Source organism: Neomonachus schauinslandi, chromosome 9, assembly GCF_002201575.2.
Source record: "Neomonachus schauinslandi chromosome 9, ASM220157v2, whole genome shotgun sequence".
Classification (NCBI taxonomy): Eukaryota; Metazoa; Chordata; class Mammalia; order Carnivora; family Phocidae; genus Neomonachus; species Neomonachus schauinslandi.
The window spans coordinates 106,428,113-106,444,973 of NC_058411.1; the positions used below are offsets into that span (position 1 = coordinate 106,428,113).

Here is a 16,861-nt window from a genome sequence, read left to right on the forward strand (position 1 = left end):
CCTGGAGGAAATGCCCCCATCGGCACCCCGGGCAGGGAGGGGACAGTTCATTACTTGTAGCCCACTCCCTGCTGAGAAGGGCTTGAGACAACCTGTTGCACGTTGAAGACCCTGACTTCCCTCTTGGAGCCATGGCAGACAGAGACAGAGAGACCGGGGAAACAAAGAGGGGTGAGAGCCCAGGGAAGGCGGGATGACCACCTAGAGAGCTGGAAGTGTACGGAAGGGCGATTCCAACCCCGACCCACCTCCACCACGTGGGACGAAAAGCCCGTCTGCGACATTTCCAGCCCAAAGGATGTTTCGTTCTTGTTGGTGCCTAAAACAGAAGGACAGAAAGATCTAGCTCCATGCCTGATCGCTTAGTGCCACACACACCTGCATCTCCACCCCCAGCATCTGTGTCCTGGGGGCCCCTTCAGTGAAGGCAGAGGGGGCCCTAAGGCTGAGTCCAGCAGCACTGCCCCCCTGGGTGGCCCCAGAGGCAGGGAGCCTGCACAGGGGGGCACCAGGCACCTTCTGGCAGCTGCTGGCTTTACAGCCCCATTACTGCTGAAAAGGGTTTGGGACGAGTTATATGACAGAGCATGTATGCTATATGACTGTCAAAATAGGGGAAAGAACAAGAAGAGTTCATGGAAAGAAATAGTCCACATTTTTGGCAAGAAGTGGAAATTCCATTTCTTTCCCCACTTCTCTCATTCCTATTATTCACCAGCTTTGGTTCCAGAGGCCTCTGGAGGATTACCAAACATTGGCTCGATCCTTGGGAGGGAGACCTTTCACCACCACAGCTTTGCACAAGAAACCCATGTGTGCTGAAAGCCCCTCCCCAAAGAGCCCCCCCCCCCCCAGGGCCCTGGAGCTGATGTTCTCCACGCCCAAGGAAACTGTTTCTAGAAGTACCCTCATCTGGATATTTCAGTCCTATGTGAGTGTCAAAACTCAGGTTCACACTTTCTATTCCTTTATCCTGTGGATAAGGGCTGTTTTTGTCTCCTCGTGGGTCTGGAGCTCATCTTTTCCAATGTGCTCAGGCTCTGGGATGCTGCTTTCTGTCTCTATTTACAACCCTCCCATGTGGCCCAGCCCAGTGTCGGGAGGGCCAGGTCTAGCAATACAAGGCGCAAAGGAGAGCCGTGCAAACAAAACTGGAGTTTAAATAGTAAGTAAGGTAAGGGGGGGGCGCCTGGGTGGCTCAGTCGGGTAAGTGCCTGCCTTCAGCTCAGGTTATGATCCCAGGGTCCTAGGATCGAGCCCCACGTTGGGCTCCTTGCTCAGTGGGGAGCCTGCTTCTCCCTCTCCCTCTGCTGCTCCCCCTGCTTGTGTGCTTTCTCTGTCAAGTAAATAAATAAAATCTTAAAAAATAATAAATAGTAAGGAGAGAGGCAATCGGAAGGAACCCTATGCAAAGTGCTTTCGGCGGAATGGGAGGCAGCTGGACTCAGGGATTAAGCGTTTCAGGCTACGGATGCAGGCCCAGCTGCATCCAAACTAGGGTTGCCAGATAAAATACAGGATGCCCAGTTCAATTTGAATTTCAGACAACCAGTGGATAACTTCTTTTTTTTTTTTTTTTAAAGATTTTATTTATCTATTTGAGACAGAGAGAATGAGAGAGACAGAGAGCACATGAGAGGGGGGAGGGTCAGAGGCAGAAGCAGGCTCCCTGCCGAGCAGGGAGCCCGATGCGGGACTCGATCCCGGGACTCCAGGATCATGACCTGAGCCGAAGGCAGTCGCTTAACCAACTGAGCCACCCAGGCGCCCTAGACAACCAGTGGATAACTTCTTAGTATCAGTCTGCCACAAACACTGCATTTTATATTTGCTAAATCTGGCGACACTAGCTTCCCAAGCCGGGGAAGCTTTGGCAAGTCACTTGGTTCCTACAGGCTTCAGGATCGTCAGTGGTCAAAGGAGGAGAAAGTCGCAAAGCCACCGTCCGGGGCTGTCTGTGAGGTGCACGGCCTCCAGTCCCGCACGGAATACCACGCATTTATTGTGACGGGATGGCTCCTGCTAAAGCATTCCGTGTTGTGGGGCTGGATGTCGCTCCATGGGGTTCACCTGATGTGAGCCTGGAAGCGTAGACCTCTCTCAGTAGGTATCGCTTACCTTCCAAGCTGAAGATCCTGTCCCCCAGGGCATCAACAATGTCCTTCAGGGCTGCCTCGTCGGTCACGTTGAAGAAGTGCTTGTCATCGGGGTCACTGGCGATGTATTTGATCTCGTTTAGAAAAGCTTCTGGATTGATCCCCCGGCGGTTGTAGTAGCCTAGGACCTGCCAGGGAACAGGGGCGGGGTGACCAAGCAGGATGTAGCACAGACCTCCCCACATGCCCGAGTTCCCTGCCCCCCGAGTGGCCAGGGCCACTGTTTCAGCTGCCAGGAGCAGAACTTGGGGTTCCATTTGCAGTTTGAGACGGGCTGTCTTGTAGGGGCCAGAGAAGCCCCCTGGTCTAAGATAAGGGTCTGGGGGCCAGGTGGCTTGGGGGTGTTTCCTAGAGTTCTGAGGCTTCAGAATCTCCCTGGCAATGGAGGAAAAAACCTCCCAAGCCCCCACAACTGTTGTGGATAGCCTTGGACAGCACTGAAGGAAAATTCCCCAGATGCTCTTTAGGAGAGGCTGAAACAAGGAGAGGCCCATTGGAGGGCCTGGACAGCTTGTTCACTACCCAGAAAATGCCCCTGAGACTCCCCAGAGGTTTGATGGCTAAGCCTCTAGGGGCGCGCAGTGTGGGACACTCGGGGCAGGACTCACGGCCACAGCGTATCTGGTCACGTTGTCTCTCTCGCTTTGCTGGATCACCTTCTCCAGGTCTGGGCTGTCATGGGACTCTCCGTCTGTGATGACAATCATTACTTTCTTGGCCCCTTTCCTTCCACCTTTCTGGAAAGCCTCTGAGCTGAAACCATAGCACAGGGGGGTAGGGTCACAAGAAGGATGTAGGGATGGGGCAGCTTCCAGTGCTCCTCCCGAGGGGCAGCCACAGAAGTAGGGCCAAGCCCACTCACCTCCCCCGAGGGAGCAACCCAACAGGGTTGGATCTTGAACCAATGAAGAAGCTGGGTTGAGATGCCCACACTACTCATTCACCAGCTGCTCAGATGGGTCACGTATCTGCTTGTTCTCTTTTTATTTTTTTAAAGATTTATTTATTTATGAGAGAGAGAGCACAAGTGTGAGGGGTACAGGGAGAGGGAGAAAGGATCTCAAGCAGACTCCGTGCTGAGCGCAGAGCCCGACCACACTTCATCTCATGAGCCTGAGATTCAGGACCTGAGCCAAAACCAAGAGTCGGATGCTTAACCGACTGCACCTCCCAGGCGCCCTTGCTCATCTTTAAAAAGCGACTTTAAAGAACCCCTTTAGGGTCTCGACCATGCTGTTTTGGGCAAGCGAAGGGGACAGGGTGGGCTTGGGAGGAAAGTTCAAGGTCAGATAGAGACCTTTATTTTATTTTTATTTTATTTTTTTTAAAGATTTTATTTATTTCTTTGAGAGAGAGAAAGAATGCATGAGTGGGGGGAAAGGGGCAGAGGAAGAGGGAGAAGCAGGCTCCTCACTGAGCAGGAAGCCTGATGTGGGACTCAATCCCAGGACCCTGGGATCATGACCTGAGCTGAAGGCAGACGCTTAACCGACTGAGCCACCCAGGCACCCCAGATGGGGACTTTTAGACACCCTAAGTTAGTGGTTCAAAAACCCAGCTGTACATTAGAATCACCTGGGGAGTTTTAAAAAATGGTGATGTCCAGGCCCCACCTGGGCATGTGATCAGAAGCTCTGGGGCATGGCCTGGGCATCAGTATTTTTCCAAAGATCTAATGAATACTGATGCTGAGAACCACTTCCCTACATACTGAAAGGGTGATGGGCCAGAGTAACTCAACACCCAAACAACACTAATCCATAAAATACACGGAATGAAGCCTGAACGAAGTTCTGACTTTTCCCACGAGGACTATTTTGATTCTATTTTAGGGAATATTAAGTATCAAATTCCGTGACAAATACTCCTCTTTCTTGCTTTTTATTTTGTTTTCAGTGCCTGAAGCAGGTGCTTGGCCTGCCTGTTGGACCATCCAGCCGGGGGCCGGGGCCTGGTTTGCTGGTCCACCACACTGTGGAGAGACTCTTAGAGCTGGCAGCCCATCTCAGAAGCAGGAAACCTGGCTCTGGAACCATCACTGGCTCTCGGTGCCTCTGTGGCCAACCCTCCTTTAGACCGTGAGGTTCTGAATAGGAATGACATGGTCTGGACCCAAAGTCTGGCCCAGCAGGTAGGATTTTTCCAGTAAGGATCTGAAAATAAATGTTTCCCTGAGACTCTTGGGTCTGACCCACAGATTTAGGCTCCACGATGCTAGGTTAAAGCTCATCACCAGAGGTATCTCTTGTGACACGGCACGCTGATGAACTGATGTGCATGATTTAGATGTTGAGGAATTCACAAAGCCTGGAAAAAGTTAGTTCAGAGCATCTTCAAGCTCCCAGTTAAGAGAACAGACCATCTGCCATTCTCTCAGCTCTATGATATTGTGGATAGACGGACTTAAAAAAAAACATTGAGTTTTGTTTTTGTTTTTTTTTTAAGATTTTATTTATTTATTTGACAGAGAGAGAGATACAAGTAGGCAGACGGGCAGCCACGCAGAGGGAGAGGAAGAAGGAGGCTCCCTGCTCAGCAGGGAGCCCAATGCGGGGCTCGATCCCAGGACTCTGGGATCATGACCTGAGCAGAAGACAGACGTTTAACTGATTAAGCCACCCAAGCGCCCCAAAGACCATCGAGTTTTAATATGAGCTATGAACTGAAGGAGGCCAGAGGTACACTTGATGTGACTACAGCAAATTTTGAGCATCAGCCTGACCCAGTGGAGTGAGAATTCTGCCAGTCCCTCAAAGGAGATTCTAGATGTTTCCATCACCTCATTGAAGGATCAGGCCCAGGCACAAAACTCCATGTAAAAAAAGTACAGCAGGGGAGAAACAGGTTTTATTATATAGGGAGCCAAGAATTTTCAGGTTCATATTTCCATATAGTGGAATTGTGTGAATATCTGTATGAATCTGCAATGGGGTGAATATTGACATGAATCATCAAATTTAAAATTGTGACTTTTTATTGTGTAAAAAACCTTGGATTTGTTCCCTTGTAAATCAGATCATAAGTTCCTTGAGAGCAGTGAGAGCTTGATAATCTCAACTCACATTCTGGAAGTCAGAATGATCTATGGACAAGTAGATATGGACAGAATGATATGGACAAGGCCATATCATGTCTCCTTTCTGCTCAAAACCTGCACTGGCTCCCATTTCTTTCGGGTCCTGACAATGGCCTATCAACCCATCATAATCTGGCCTGGTCATCCCTCTGTCCTTCTGAGCCCTTCCTCCTGCTTTTTCCCCTTAATTAAAAGTGTTGAGTGAACTAAGGTAGAATCACATCATTGTCCCCATGGCCTCCAAGCCATACATGACTACCAGATTCACCTTTACGTGCATATCTGATGAAAACACTCTCGAGCCTAAGAGCCCTCCATGGCCACTCATGGTTGTTTTAGCCATGACATTATCATTCTCACAATCTGGCTCCAATACCCCCAAACAGGAACCCCATTCCATTGTCAAAAGGCTCCAAATATAAACATTCCTCGACTTTCCCCCTCTTCCGTCCTTGACCGGATGGAATGTCTTCATTCCACCTCTCCCTGATCGAATCCTGGGGTCTTCTTAGGACAAGCCAAATGCCAGCCCCTCTTAGCAAGTCCTCCCTTAGATCCTCTCCTTTCATCCTCACTGATTTAGGCTGATGCTTCTCAGAGTTCCTGACTGGGCCAGGGGGGGCCACGGGTTACCATCTCTGTAACCCTCAAGTCCATGGCCTGGATCTTCATACTTTTGCAGGTGCACACAGGAAAAAATGCATTGTGAATAACTGAGTGAGGAGAGCAAACCTTTTACTTTAAGACACACCCCCTGTAATTTGGGACTTGGCAGGCTGAGGAGATCAGATTTCAAACTTCACTTGAGGCCCAGATTGCATATCCCAGCAGTGCTCATGAGTCATGACTGGTTCAAACTACTAGGTGGGTCCCATACTCGTAATTGACCTGGGGTTGGTGGGCTGCATCCCTGTATGAGTCAGTTAGTTCACACCGAGGAAATGATTACCAGTGGGCCCTGGCTTCCTCTGTTGCCCCAGCAATTCCATGAGTGCGTGTGGGGGGCTCAGGGACTCATCCCAGTGACAGCAAAACAGAAAAATGGCCCGTTCCTTTTGAGGATGAGTAAGAGCCATCTTCACACGGAGGGAGGCTCATGGCCCATTCTTTGTGAGGATGAGTAAGAGCCAGGTTCATTTAGGAAAAACATTTGAGCAAGTTTTATCAGCAAACAGAATTATGTTAGTGGAGCTGTAACTTAATTACAAAGAGTTATAAGGTTGGAGAAAGGTTCATCGTTTGACCGCATGAAATCACGTTACTGCTAAATTCTATTAAACACGTTGGCTTATCCGATGTGAGGTGGGATTATACGAAAATGGGCCTGTGGTCTCAGTGGACATAGCAGAGCTTATATTTGTAGATGTAGAATTTATACATTTAAAATCCGTTAGCCTTAGATGTAGTCACCTTAGGGGTTTAGGCCTCAGCTCAAAAGATCTTGGGGAATTGCTTCTAAAGTCACTTCCTGATTTCAGTGGGGGTGAGCACAATGTTCTGAGCAATGGCCGTGTCACTGGAGAGCACAGAGCCATCCGTGAGGGTGCTGTCTAGAGGCAACATTCATCTTCATGGTGAGTGGGTACTGGTGTGGTTTTAAGGAGCCGGCCTTGTGAGTCTCCAACGTCAGGAGTTAGGAGTTACATTTAACGATGTTCCTCACACTCCACTGTGACACGGACTCCATGGAAGATTCTGCCCTCCTGGAACCTATCCACTTTTTTACGGGTCTCTGTGGCACTGCGCATTTTCCAAAGTTGGTTGCAACAATACCTCCCATTCCAAATGCTCTCCTGTGATGTGACCTTGCCATTCCTCCATCAAGAGGCAGAATCAAGTTCTCTTCCCCTTGAACCTGGGCCGGTCTTAATGACTTGCTGGATCAACAGAATATGGCAAAAGTTATATCTGGGACTTTGGGGGCTAGGTCAAGGCAGTCTCAGAGTTCCTTTGGGGGCCTCTTGGAAGGCTCTCTTGGGACGCTCCCTCTCAGAGCCTGGCTGCTACACCACGAGAAAACCGAGCCACATGGCCACGTGTGGGTGCTCAGGTCGCCAGCCCACACTGAGCTCCCAGCCAACAGCCCGAGACAACTGCCAGCCTCATGAGTGTGCCATTTTGGATGACCAGTCCAGTCAGCCCCTCCAATGACAAGAGCCCCAGCTGACAAACCGGATTACACCCATAGGAGAGAGCCCCAAAGAGAATGGACCAGCCGAGCCCAGTCAACCTTAGAACCTGGAGGGATTAATAAATTATTGTCTCAAGGTACAGAATTTTGTGGAGGTTTGTTACACAGCAATGTAGAACTAGACAAGTTATCTGAGATTTAAGTAAATTATCATTATTTCTATTTTATTGGGATTTTTTTTTTTTTTTTTACCGAGCAAATTCGATGCCAAATGCCGTCCGGGTCTCCGTTCCTCCTCTCTGCTCAATGTGGCTGGCAGCTTCCACCACATCTCGTACAGACCTGTAGTCATTGAGGTGAAATTCATGCACCACATCTTCTCCGTATTGGACAACTCCAACCTGTGAGGGAAGAGAAAGGACCCCTGAAAGCTGTGCTGTGGGCGGTGAGGCTTCCCAGAGTCATCTCTCTGTCTGCAACTGTTGGGGAGTGCGAAGGGCGGGGGAACTTCCCAAGGAAGAGTCACTGGGAAGGGAAGCTATTCTGCATAGTTCTGCAGAGCTCCAGGAATGAATGGGTGGCTTGGTGAGGTGGGTGGAAGGTGCCTCTCCAGAGGGGAGACTGTGAGGTGGGATTGAGCCCCGTGTCGGGCTCCGTGTCTAGCGTGGAGCCTACTTGGGACTCTCTCTCTCTCCCTTTCCCTCTGCCCCTCCAAGCTTGTGCACTCTCTCTCTTAAAACAAAAAAACAAAAAACAATAAAAATAAAGAAAGGCCCAACAGATTATGTTCCTTGAGCATAGGATTGAAGCCTAAAATATTAGGAGCAGAATGACTGGAGGGCCATGGCATTTTTCACCAAAGGCTGGAACCAAGGTTCCTGAAAACTTGGAGGAGACTCTTTCATCGCCAAGGTTGATAAGATATAGACAATATTAATAGCCTCAAAATAAACAAAAAACCTTAAGGGCCTATAGTAGGACTGGAATGAGAAAACCTTCCTGTCAGATGGGCCCCAAGTTTATCTGGTGCCTTTTTAAGGCCAGACTTTCGTGCACGAGACCCTAAAGATGACCTTCCCGTTGTGGGCAAGTCATTACTTCTTGAGAAAGCCCACTGCCTTTTTAACAGCTCTAATTGTTACAAAATAATTTCCTAGAATGACTTGTAATCTGCCACCTCGTACCTCCTAAATGTCAGTCCTCACTTGGCCACCCAAAACAATACAGAATAAATCGACCCCCTCTTTAGCCCGGTGGCGTTTCGGACACCTGCTGGTAGCTATGTCCTCCCTCCCTCCCCCTCTCGGTCTTCTCTCAAGATCTGTGTGTCTAATTCTCCCCTGTTCCTCACTCAGCAGGGATCCACTCAACCGTCCCTGCCTCCCTTCTTACTCTCTCTAGGAAAAGTTTCTCTTAATAGGTGGCATCTATCCCAGAAGATGGGTTTGGCCGGTGAAGTGGGGCCTCCTCGGAACCGTCCCTGGATGCACCCAGCAGAGGTGGGCGTCCTGGGCTGCAGGGCCTGAGCCTGGCCCTTGCACCTACACCTCATTAGCACATGCAAAGATGCTCCTCCACGGCCCAGGCCAGAGTCTTCCATAGGTTTGGGGAGCCTTGGTCAGAGGAGGAGGGAGACACTCACCTGGATCTGCCCAGGGCCAATGTAGAACTTCTTCAGGATGTTGATGAGGAAGTGCTGAACCTCCACCCAGGGGTAGATGCTGTTGGAGCCATCCAGGACAATGATGATGTCCATGTAGGTCTGGCACCCTGGGAAGTGGGGACACAGTCATGGCTGCCCAGTAACTCAGTGCTTTCAGTCTCTGATTCTCCAGGTGTGGGTCCAGGGGGCAATAGAAGAAGGACCCTGTCACATGCATGTAATTCCCTGGGCTAGTAGTTTATTTGGGCAACATGAATGATGAGCCCAGGAATTCCTGGCTCTGCTCAGCCACTCTGTGCTGGCTGTTTGAACCAAGCTTAAATCCACCCTGACTCCCTCTGCTTTTCATCAGGGACCAACCTACCATCAGCTGGCTAATGCTTTCAGCCCAAATGAATGAGCTTCACTTTTTAGGAGAGCAGTAAGGGGTGATGGCTTAGGATGAGGGATCCAGCAACAGACCGTTTGATTCCCGGCTTTGCCGGGCATTAGCTGTGTGACCTTGGGCAAGTCACCTAACCTCTCAGTGCCTGTTATCTCTGCTGCAAACACAGGCTTGGTGATAGGAGAAGGTTGCCAGGAGGAATCAAGGAAATGAGGCTTCTAAAGGGCTGAGCACAAAGTCAGTGCCCAAGAAATCTTAGCGGATCCTCTTATTTTTTAAAAAATTTTTTCGATTTATTTATTTATTTATTTTAGATTTTATTTATTTATTTGAGAGATAGAGAATGAGAGAGAGCACATGAGAGGGGGGAGGGTCAGAGGGAGAAGCAGACTCCCTGCCGAGCAGGGAGCCCGATGCGGGACTCGATCCAGGGACTCGATCCAGGGACTCCAGGATCATGACCTGAGCCGAAGGCAGTCGCTTAACCAACTGAGCCACCCAGGCACCCCTCTATTTATTTTTAAGCAAAGTACTTTGTAAATGTGACAATGACATTGTCAGGTCAAGCATTTGTGCCTTTATTTCTGCTCTGAGCATAAAGGTTTCTCTATATTCTCTATATTCTTATAATATTAATACCAAGTTAAAATGAACACTAAAAACCATCAAAGAAACATTGGTACCACAACAAATGCAACAATCTTTTAAAATCTAAGTAACTTATTTCTATTGGTGAACAGTTAGGGTTGCTTTGAAATTAGATGTCCCAATATATGATATATACATACTATATTAGATTATATCATATTGAAATATTGGGTATCTGCTGACTTCTACTGGAGAATTTTCACACTGTTGTAAAATCTACTTTATAGCAAAATGGCAGGAGACTTCTGTGTGTTAACCATTCCAGTAACTCCTGCATCATGAAGGTGCAGTTGGTTGAAGTCAGTGCTCACCAGAGACAAAAGGTGGCGGCTTTGAATGTAGACATTCTCGTCCCACCTGCACGCTGTGTGCAGCACGTGATGGCCCAATTCTTCTGGGCTAACACAGCCAGATAGCTTTGTCCTTTTCCAGCCTGGTTAATGCCTGCCGCCAGCTGTGTGGTGCGGGCGGCCACGGACGTGACTGAGACAGAAACTCCTTAGTTAGGCGGAGTTCCTAATCCAGTGGTAGGAACAAGGTTTCTTTTATTTTTAAGCCATCTTTATTATTAGAACGCATTTATTACTGCTGATTTCTTTCTTGCTATTTCACTTTTTTTTTGAAAGCATCTTGGGAAGAACTTTGCTTTAGATCTGTGTTCCTAAACAGGACTGAACACTCCAGGGAACACACACACACACACACACACACACTCACTCCCACGTACACACACCCTGGGGCTTGTCCCAGACCTACTGAGTTAGAGCCTCCAGAGGGGGTGCCCTGGGGTCTGTGTCTGATAAGCTCCCAGCACACTGCTGCTGGTGGGCCAGATGAGCAGGCCTCCACCAGAGGAGTTCCTGGAGGCTTAGATGGTCATTTGTTGGCCTGGGGTGAGGTTCCCCATTCACACCTCATGTGACTGAACTTGCCAGCCACAGTACCGCCTTTCCCTTGGCCACTTTGTGAGCATAGAATCGACACCTTCTCCTCACCCTTAAAAGGACCACTTTCTAGCCCCTGCTGTGCTGATGTCCCCCGCCACCCCCCTCTCCCTGGCCAGAGGTGCTAATCCCTTCACCCTCAATAAAACGGGTTAGCAGCTGCTTGGATGACGGTATTCAGCCCAGAGGAAATAGTGAGGCTTGGAGCCAAGTAGTCTGGGCTTGCAGGAGACAAGGTCTGAACACTATTTCTCCAGATTTTCTTGGCTGGTGGGGAGTGAGTGGGAGGTTTTGTGTTCCATGAGCCTCTGGGCAAGCTGGGCAGAACTTCCTGATATCCAGGAACACCAGTCAGAGGGGGCCGTTATCAGAGATATTTCTGTTTTCCTTGGCCTTCCACCTACAAGGCAACTGCATCGCGTAACATCAGAGGGCACCATTCACATTGTAGTCTAAGTGAACAAGGTCCCCAGAATTGTGCTGAGCATGGGCTTGCTGCTCTACATGGTGGCCCAGCAACCTCTTCCTCACTCACAGTGGGTTTGCAGTGAGCCTCTCTGCCTGCCAGGATTGTCTTCATAACCTCAGCTCGTTGGCCTCCTACCAACACTCTGTTGTGGGTAACCCACAGGTTCTGGAGCAGGGCGGGGCTCGAGTCCAGGTGCTGCTTTGTAGCTGCAGGGTGGGGGGGATCAGAGCTCAGAGCCTTCCATGACCGTCGGCCACTCAGCATGGGTCTGCAGATTTGAAGCTACTTACTTTGGAGAGCTGGGGCCACCGTCTTGGAGAACCTGAAGTTGGAGTTGACTCTCGAACACATCCCTGTGGTGTAGTAGGAACTCCCACACTCGTGAGACCAGAGGGGGCTGCAGGCCTGTGAAGCACAGGGCAGACCCCTAGTCAGTGGGGGATCTCCGGGAGGGTCCAGACCCAACAGGCTTTGGCCCAGCCCAACCTCCATGACCTAAGATAGACATCCTCTATCTGAGTATTGGTACTCCAAGGATTTAGAGAGTCTTCTTGGAGTCTAACTGAATTATTTCTTGCTCTAATGTGTTTTAGTTCTCTTGCTTCAGATGGAATGGAGAAAAACTAATCTTAGAGTCCTCCTTTGTTGCATTTTCAAGGGTCCCATTCTCTATCCCATCACCTAGAGCTGTGACTCTCCTTCGCCCTTCCTGCCCACCCTACCCACCACGCAGCATCATCCATGAGAGTGGACCCTTCAAGGTCACTAGAAGAACCTCTCTGTCTGAAGAGGTCACCTGAAGGTCCTTACTGGGAAAACTTCCAGGACTGGGTTCCAACAATATACCCATGCGTCTTACTGGGAAAAAAAAAAAAGAATGTTTCTCCTCCTTCTCTGAAATTTGCTACCAAACACATTGATGTCAGCTTCTCATTTAAAGATTAAGTGATGAGTCCCCCTCAGGGTCAGGGTCATTAAAAATGAAAGCTCAGCCACATGCCTCCATTTTTGTCTTGCTGCCAGGAAACCCGGGACTAAATTTTGTCCTATAATTTCCTTTGGTCTGGAAAAATAATTATTCCATTTCTAATTTCTTTCTTTAATTAGCTTTCTTTTTTTAGTCAGATTTTAAGGGTTTTGTTTTATCTCTGTCCTTTGTTGAAGCTGCAGTAAATTATTTCTGGAAGTAGGGGGAGAATAAAGGAGGGTGGATGATGGATGATGGCTAGAGGGATAGATGGATAGGTGATGGTTGGAGGGACAGATGGATAGATGATGATGGATGGATGATAGATAATGGATGGATGAGTGGGTGGATGGATGGTGGATGGATGATGGATGGATAGATTGATAGATGATAGATGGATGGATGGGTGGATAGATGATGGATTGATGGGTGGCTGGATGATGGATAATGGATGGATGGATGAATGGATGGATGATGGATAATGGATGATGGATGGGTGTAGGAAGGGATGGATGGAAGGATGAGTGAATGGGTGGATGAATAGATGAATGGAGAGATAAACAATTGGTTGGAGGATGGACTGATGAGTGAATGGATGAATGGATGAGTGAATGAGTGAACAAATGTTGCCATTTATAAACCAGGGACTTAACCAATCCATGGAAGCCCCAGAGGGTGTATCATACAATCCTTCTTGGGCCTTCATCCACCTTGCAAAGTAGATGAAATCAATTTGGTAGGAACATGATAAGGAGCCTCAGAAGGAAAAAGGAGTAGCAAAAAAGCCCCTGACAGGTCTGTGTGTGGACAGGACCCAGGGCCCTGTTTGCCCTTGGTTGGGATGATGAAGGGCTGCAGGCTGACCACACACCAAGGCACCTCTGGACTTTCCCTGGCAGGGCCACTATGCTCTCCACAGCCCCTGAGCATCTCACTCATCTTGTTGTCCTGCTGTCTGGTGCTCCACACCCTGAATGTCCCATCTGTCCACAGAAACATTTTTTTTTTTAAGATTTTATTTATTTATTTGACAGAGAGAGACACACAGAGAGAGGGAACACAAGCAGGAGGAGTGGGAGAGGGAGAAGCAGGCGTCCCGCGGAGCAGGGAGCCCAATGCGGGGCTCGATCCCAGGACCCTGGGATCATGACCTGAGCCGAAGGCAGACGCTTAACGACTGAGCCACCCAGGCGCCCCGGTCCACAGAAACATATTGTTGGATAAGAACAAAGAGCGACACAAGCCCTCCCATCTTAAAACGAGTGGCTCATTTTATTGGGCTTTCTGGGGTAATGTTTCTCTGAATTCTTCTCCTGTAGCTGTCTCTAGAACTATCTGTCCCAGCTGGATCCTGTTTTGAATCTCCAGCATTGCCCAGCCCATGGTGGCAAGGAGCAAGCAGCGTCCGCCATGATGCCAGCCACACTTGCTGACTGTGTGCAGGGTGCAGAGACCTCTGACGACAGGCCTTCCTGCCCCAACGTCATGTTTACACTCTTTGTTGGCTTATCAGCTCTCCCCCCACCGGAACTGAAGCCCCAGGGGAGGCAGGCGCTCTGTTGACTGCTGAATCCCCAGTGCCCGGCATTGGGCTCAGCACATCGTAAGGGCTCAAAGCGTCGGTGTTGAAATGAATAAATGTCCCTACCACTTCAGCACAAGTATCCCCTCCTCTCTCTTCCCTGCTAAGACCCCTTGTCTCTTCTTGAAAAGCAAATAAAAAACCTCCCCCAGAGGGGTGCCTGGGTGGCTCAGTCCTTAAGTGTCTGCCTTCGGCTCGGGTCATGATCCCGAGGTCCTGGGATTGAGCCCCGCATCGGGCTCCCTGCTTGGCGGGAAGCCTGCTTCTCCCTCTCCCACTCCCCCTGCTTGTGTTCCTGCTCTCGCTATCTGTCTCTCTGTCAAATAAATAAAAAATATTAAAAAAAAAAAAAAGAAGTCTCTGAAGGGAAGCCATAAATGAGAGAACACAGATTTACGACAACTGAGGGAAGAGATACAGAGCACTGGGACCCCCGGACTGTGCAGGGTTAGATGGGAAGGCTTTCTGGGGGAGGTTTTTGTGGTTTTTTTAAAGGATTTTATTTATTTATTTGACAGAGAGAGAGATAGCGAGAGCAGGTACACAAGCAGGGCGAGTGGGAGAGGGAGAAGCAGGCTTCCCGCCAAGCAGGGAGCCCGATGCGGGGCTCGATCCCAGGACCCTGGGATCATGACCTGAGCCGAAGGCAGACGCTTAACGACTGAGCCACCCAGGCGCCCCCCCTTCAGAGACTTCTTAGGGTGTGTGGTGTGTCCTGTTTCTTTGACCGAACCTGGAGCAGAGATTCGCGCCCTCCCCCACCCCCACCTCAGAAATTTGGCTCTCCAGAAGGAGGGATGGGCTCCCTTCACACCGTTGGCCGTCTTTATTCCTGTTCCTTTCAGGCTGTCCATCCTGCATCCCCAAGGTGTGCACACAAAAGAGCTCAATATGTTTTCCTGCCGGGGCTGTCCCCCTCAAAAGCTGAGGGTACCCTGGCAGAATGGTACAGGCAGGAAGTCTGGGGCAGAGCTGCTCCCTGAGCGTGCGGACAGAGTGTGAGCGTGTAAGGACACAGTGACTCACTCCCTGCCTCTCCTGGCCCCAAGCAGAGGGTCTGTGGGGCAAGAGGGGTGGGGATGTGGAGAGAGGGTGGGGTGGGTGGCTCTTACCAGGAAGCTGTTGTCCTTGGGGTTGGTGGCCAGGCTCAGGCCGAGGCGCATATTGTCCTTCCTCTCAGACACGTTGGACAGAGTGACCCTTCCTGGGGTGGGAGGGAGAAACTTAGCCAGCAGCCCCCCTCCCCCCCCCCCCCCCGACCCAGAGCCCCCCGCAGCTGTCAGCCACCAGAGTCCTTCCTGATTCTCCCCGCCCCTCTGGAACCCTTGATCGCCTGCACGTCCAGGCAGCCCTCCATGCTATATTAAGGTCTTGCCCAGACGTGGTCTTAGTACTTCCTCAAAATTCCCTGTGAGATGAGGAAACTGGGTCTCAGAGAGGCCAAGCAACCTGTTCAAGGTCACACAGCAAGCACTAGGCAGAGCATTGCCTAGTCCAGCATTTTTACTCCTCCAGACATCTGACCGGTCCCTAGCATTCCTCATGTGTCCTGTCCTGCATCTTCCAGAATGCCTGACTTAGGCTGGCTTCCTCTGGGCAGCGTCCCCTCCACATTTTCCTTCAAGACCGTCTGCCATCAAAACTTAGTGGTCCGGGTCCTCCCGTGACCCTGGCTCTCTGCTCATCTGATAAACTGACATACGATAACCAATTCTCTCCCAGGACAGCAAGAGCTCTCTACAGGTGTGTGAGGTCTTGCGAGAACATCCTTCTGTGGTTGGCTGTCAAGAGAACTGATTAGGAGCAGGATTACTATCAGCCAGCTGAGTGTCAGGGGAGGGCTGGGGCAGATTAGAATTGCTCAAAAAGATTCTGTGAAGGTTTGACAAAATCATTCCACCGGACCACTGAAGGGAAGGAAGCAAGCTTGGCTCCCCCAGAAGTGTCAGTGGCTGTTGGGGTGTACACACGTGTGTGGGCATGCGGCAGGGCGTAGAGTTTCAGGGGGAAGTGAGCCAGGCATTTCATTAAATGCAGAGCAGGTCAATCTTCCTGTACTGTGAGGGGCAAGTAGATGTCTTCCCTGCCGACTTCCAAGGACTTGGGTGGCCTCCACTGAGAATGGTTTGCATCTGGATTTGGTGGTGGCTGTCAGTTTGAAGAGGGGCCTGGGGCCGGGCATTAGCAGAGGCCTGAGCTTCGACGCCTCACTGTGCTGTGGGCTGGGGGTGGGGACAGCTGCATTGGTTGTTTTTTCTCTCTGGGTTCCCCCAGTTGGTAGTAAGGCTCCTTTTGAAATCCAGCCCCTCTTGGCTGGAGACTGAGTGACTGGGGTTGTTTTGTTTTTGTCTGTCCAAAGAAGCCAGAGAGAAAAGAATAGTAATAACCCTGCGTTTTTATAATGCCTATATCATTTACAAAATACTGCCCACATGTGCCCTCCCAGGACCCCGTCTTGGTCCTGGGAGGTCCAGGAGTCAACATTCCCATTTCACAGATGAGAAAATGGAGATGCAGAGAGGGTTAGTGACTTCTAGAAGGTCAGTTGCTGGTAGATGAGAGACTAGGGACGTGAGTCCAGGCTGTGCACCATTCCATCCTGAGCTGTCCTGTCTGATGGCAGGGCGGTGGTGGCAATGGGGTGGTAGTGAGAAATCTGGAGAGGAAGCTCTAAGCCCTGACTGGGCAACCTCCACCCCTCAGCAGCTTGGAGACTTCTGCCCTCCGTTTGTGTCAGGGGCATGCCCCCCCCACCTTACCTTACCTCACCTCACCTCACCCCAGCCCACCTCACTCCACCTCAGCTCAGCTCACCTCACCCCACCTCACCTCACCTCACC

The 16,861-nt window shown here is 50.2% G+C and overlaps 1 protein-coding gene across 1 annotated transcript in view; it reads right to left on the bottom strand.

The window, feature by feature from the left end:
- ITGA11 (integrin subunit alpha 11) overlaps positions 1 to 16,861 on the bottom strand; it is a 136,646-nt gene that overhangs the window by 40,666 nt on the left and 79,119 nt on the right. Inside the window, exons 4-10 of the mRNA XM_021693715.1 lie at positions 15,134 to 15,225; positions 11,763 to 11,877; positions 9,006 to 9,133; positions 7,616 to 7,764; positions 2,765 to 2,909; positions 2,119 to 2,284; positions 249 to 319 (exon numbers count right to left, since the gene is read on the bottom strand). Coding sequence (XP_021549390.1) covers positions 249 to 319; positions 2,119 to 2,284; positions 2,765 to 2,909; positions 7,616 to 7,764; positions 9,006 to 9,133; positions 11,763 to 11,877; positions 15,134 to 15,225 — 866 coding nt within the window. The remainder of the gene's footprint in view (positions 1 to 248; positions 320 to 2,118; positions 2,285 to 2,764; positions 2,910 to 7,615; positions 7,765 to 9,005; positions 9,134 to 11,762; positions 11,878 to 15,133; positions 15,226 to 16,861) is intronic.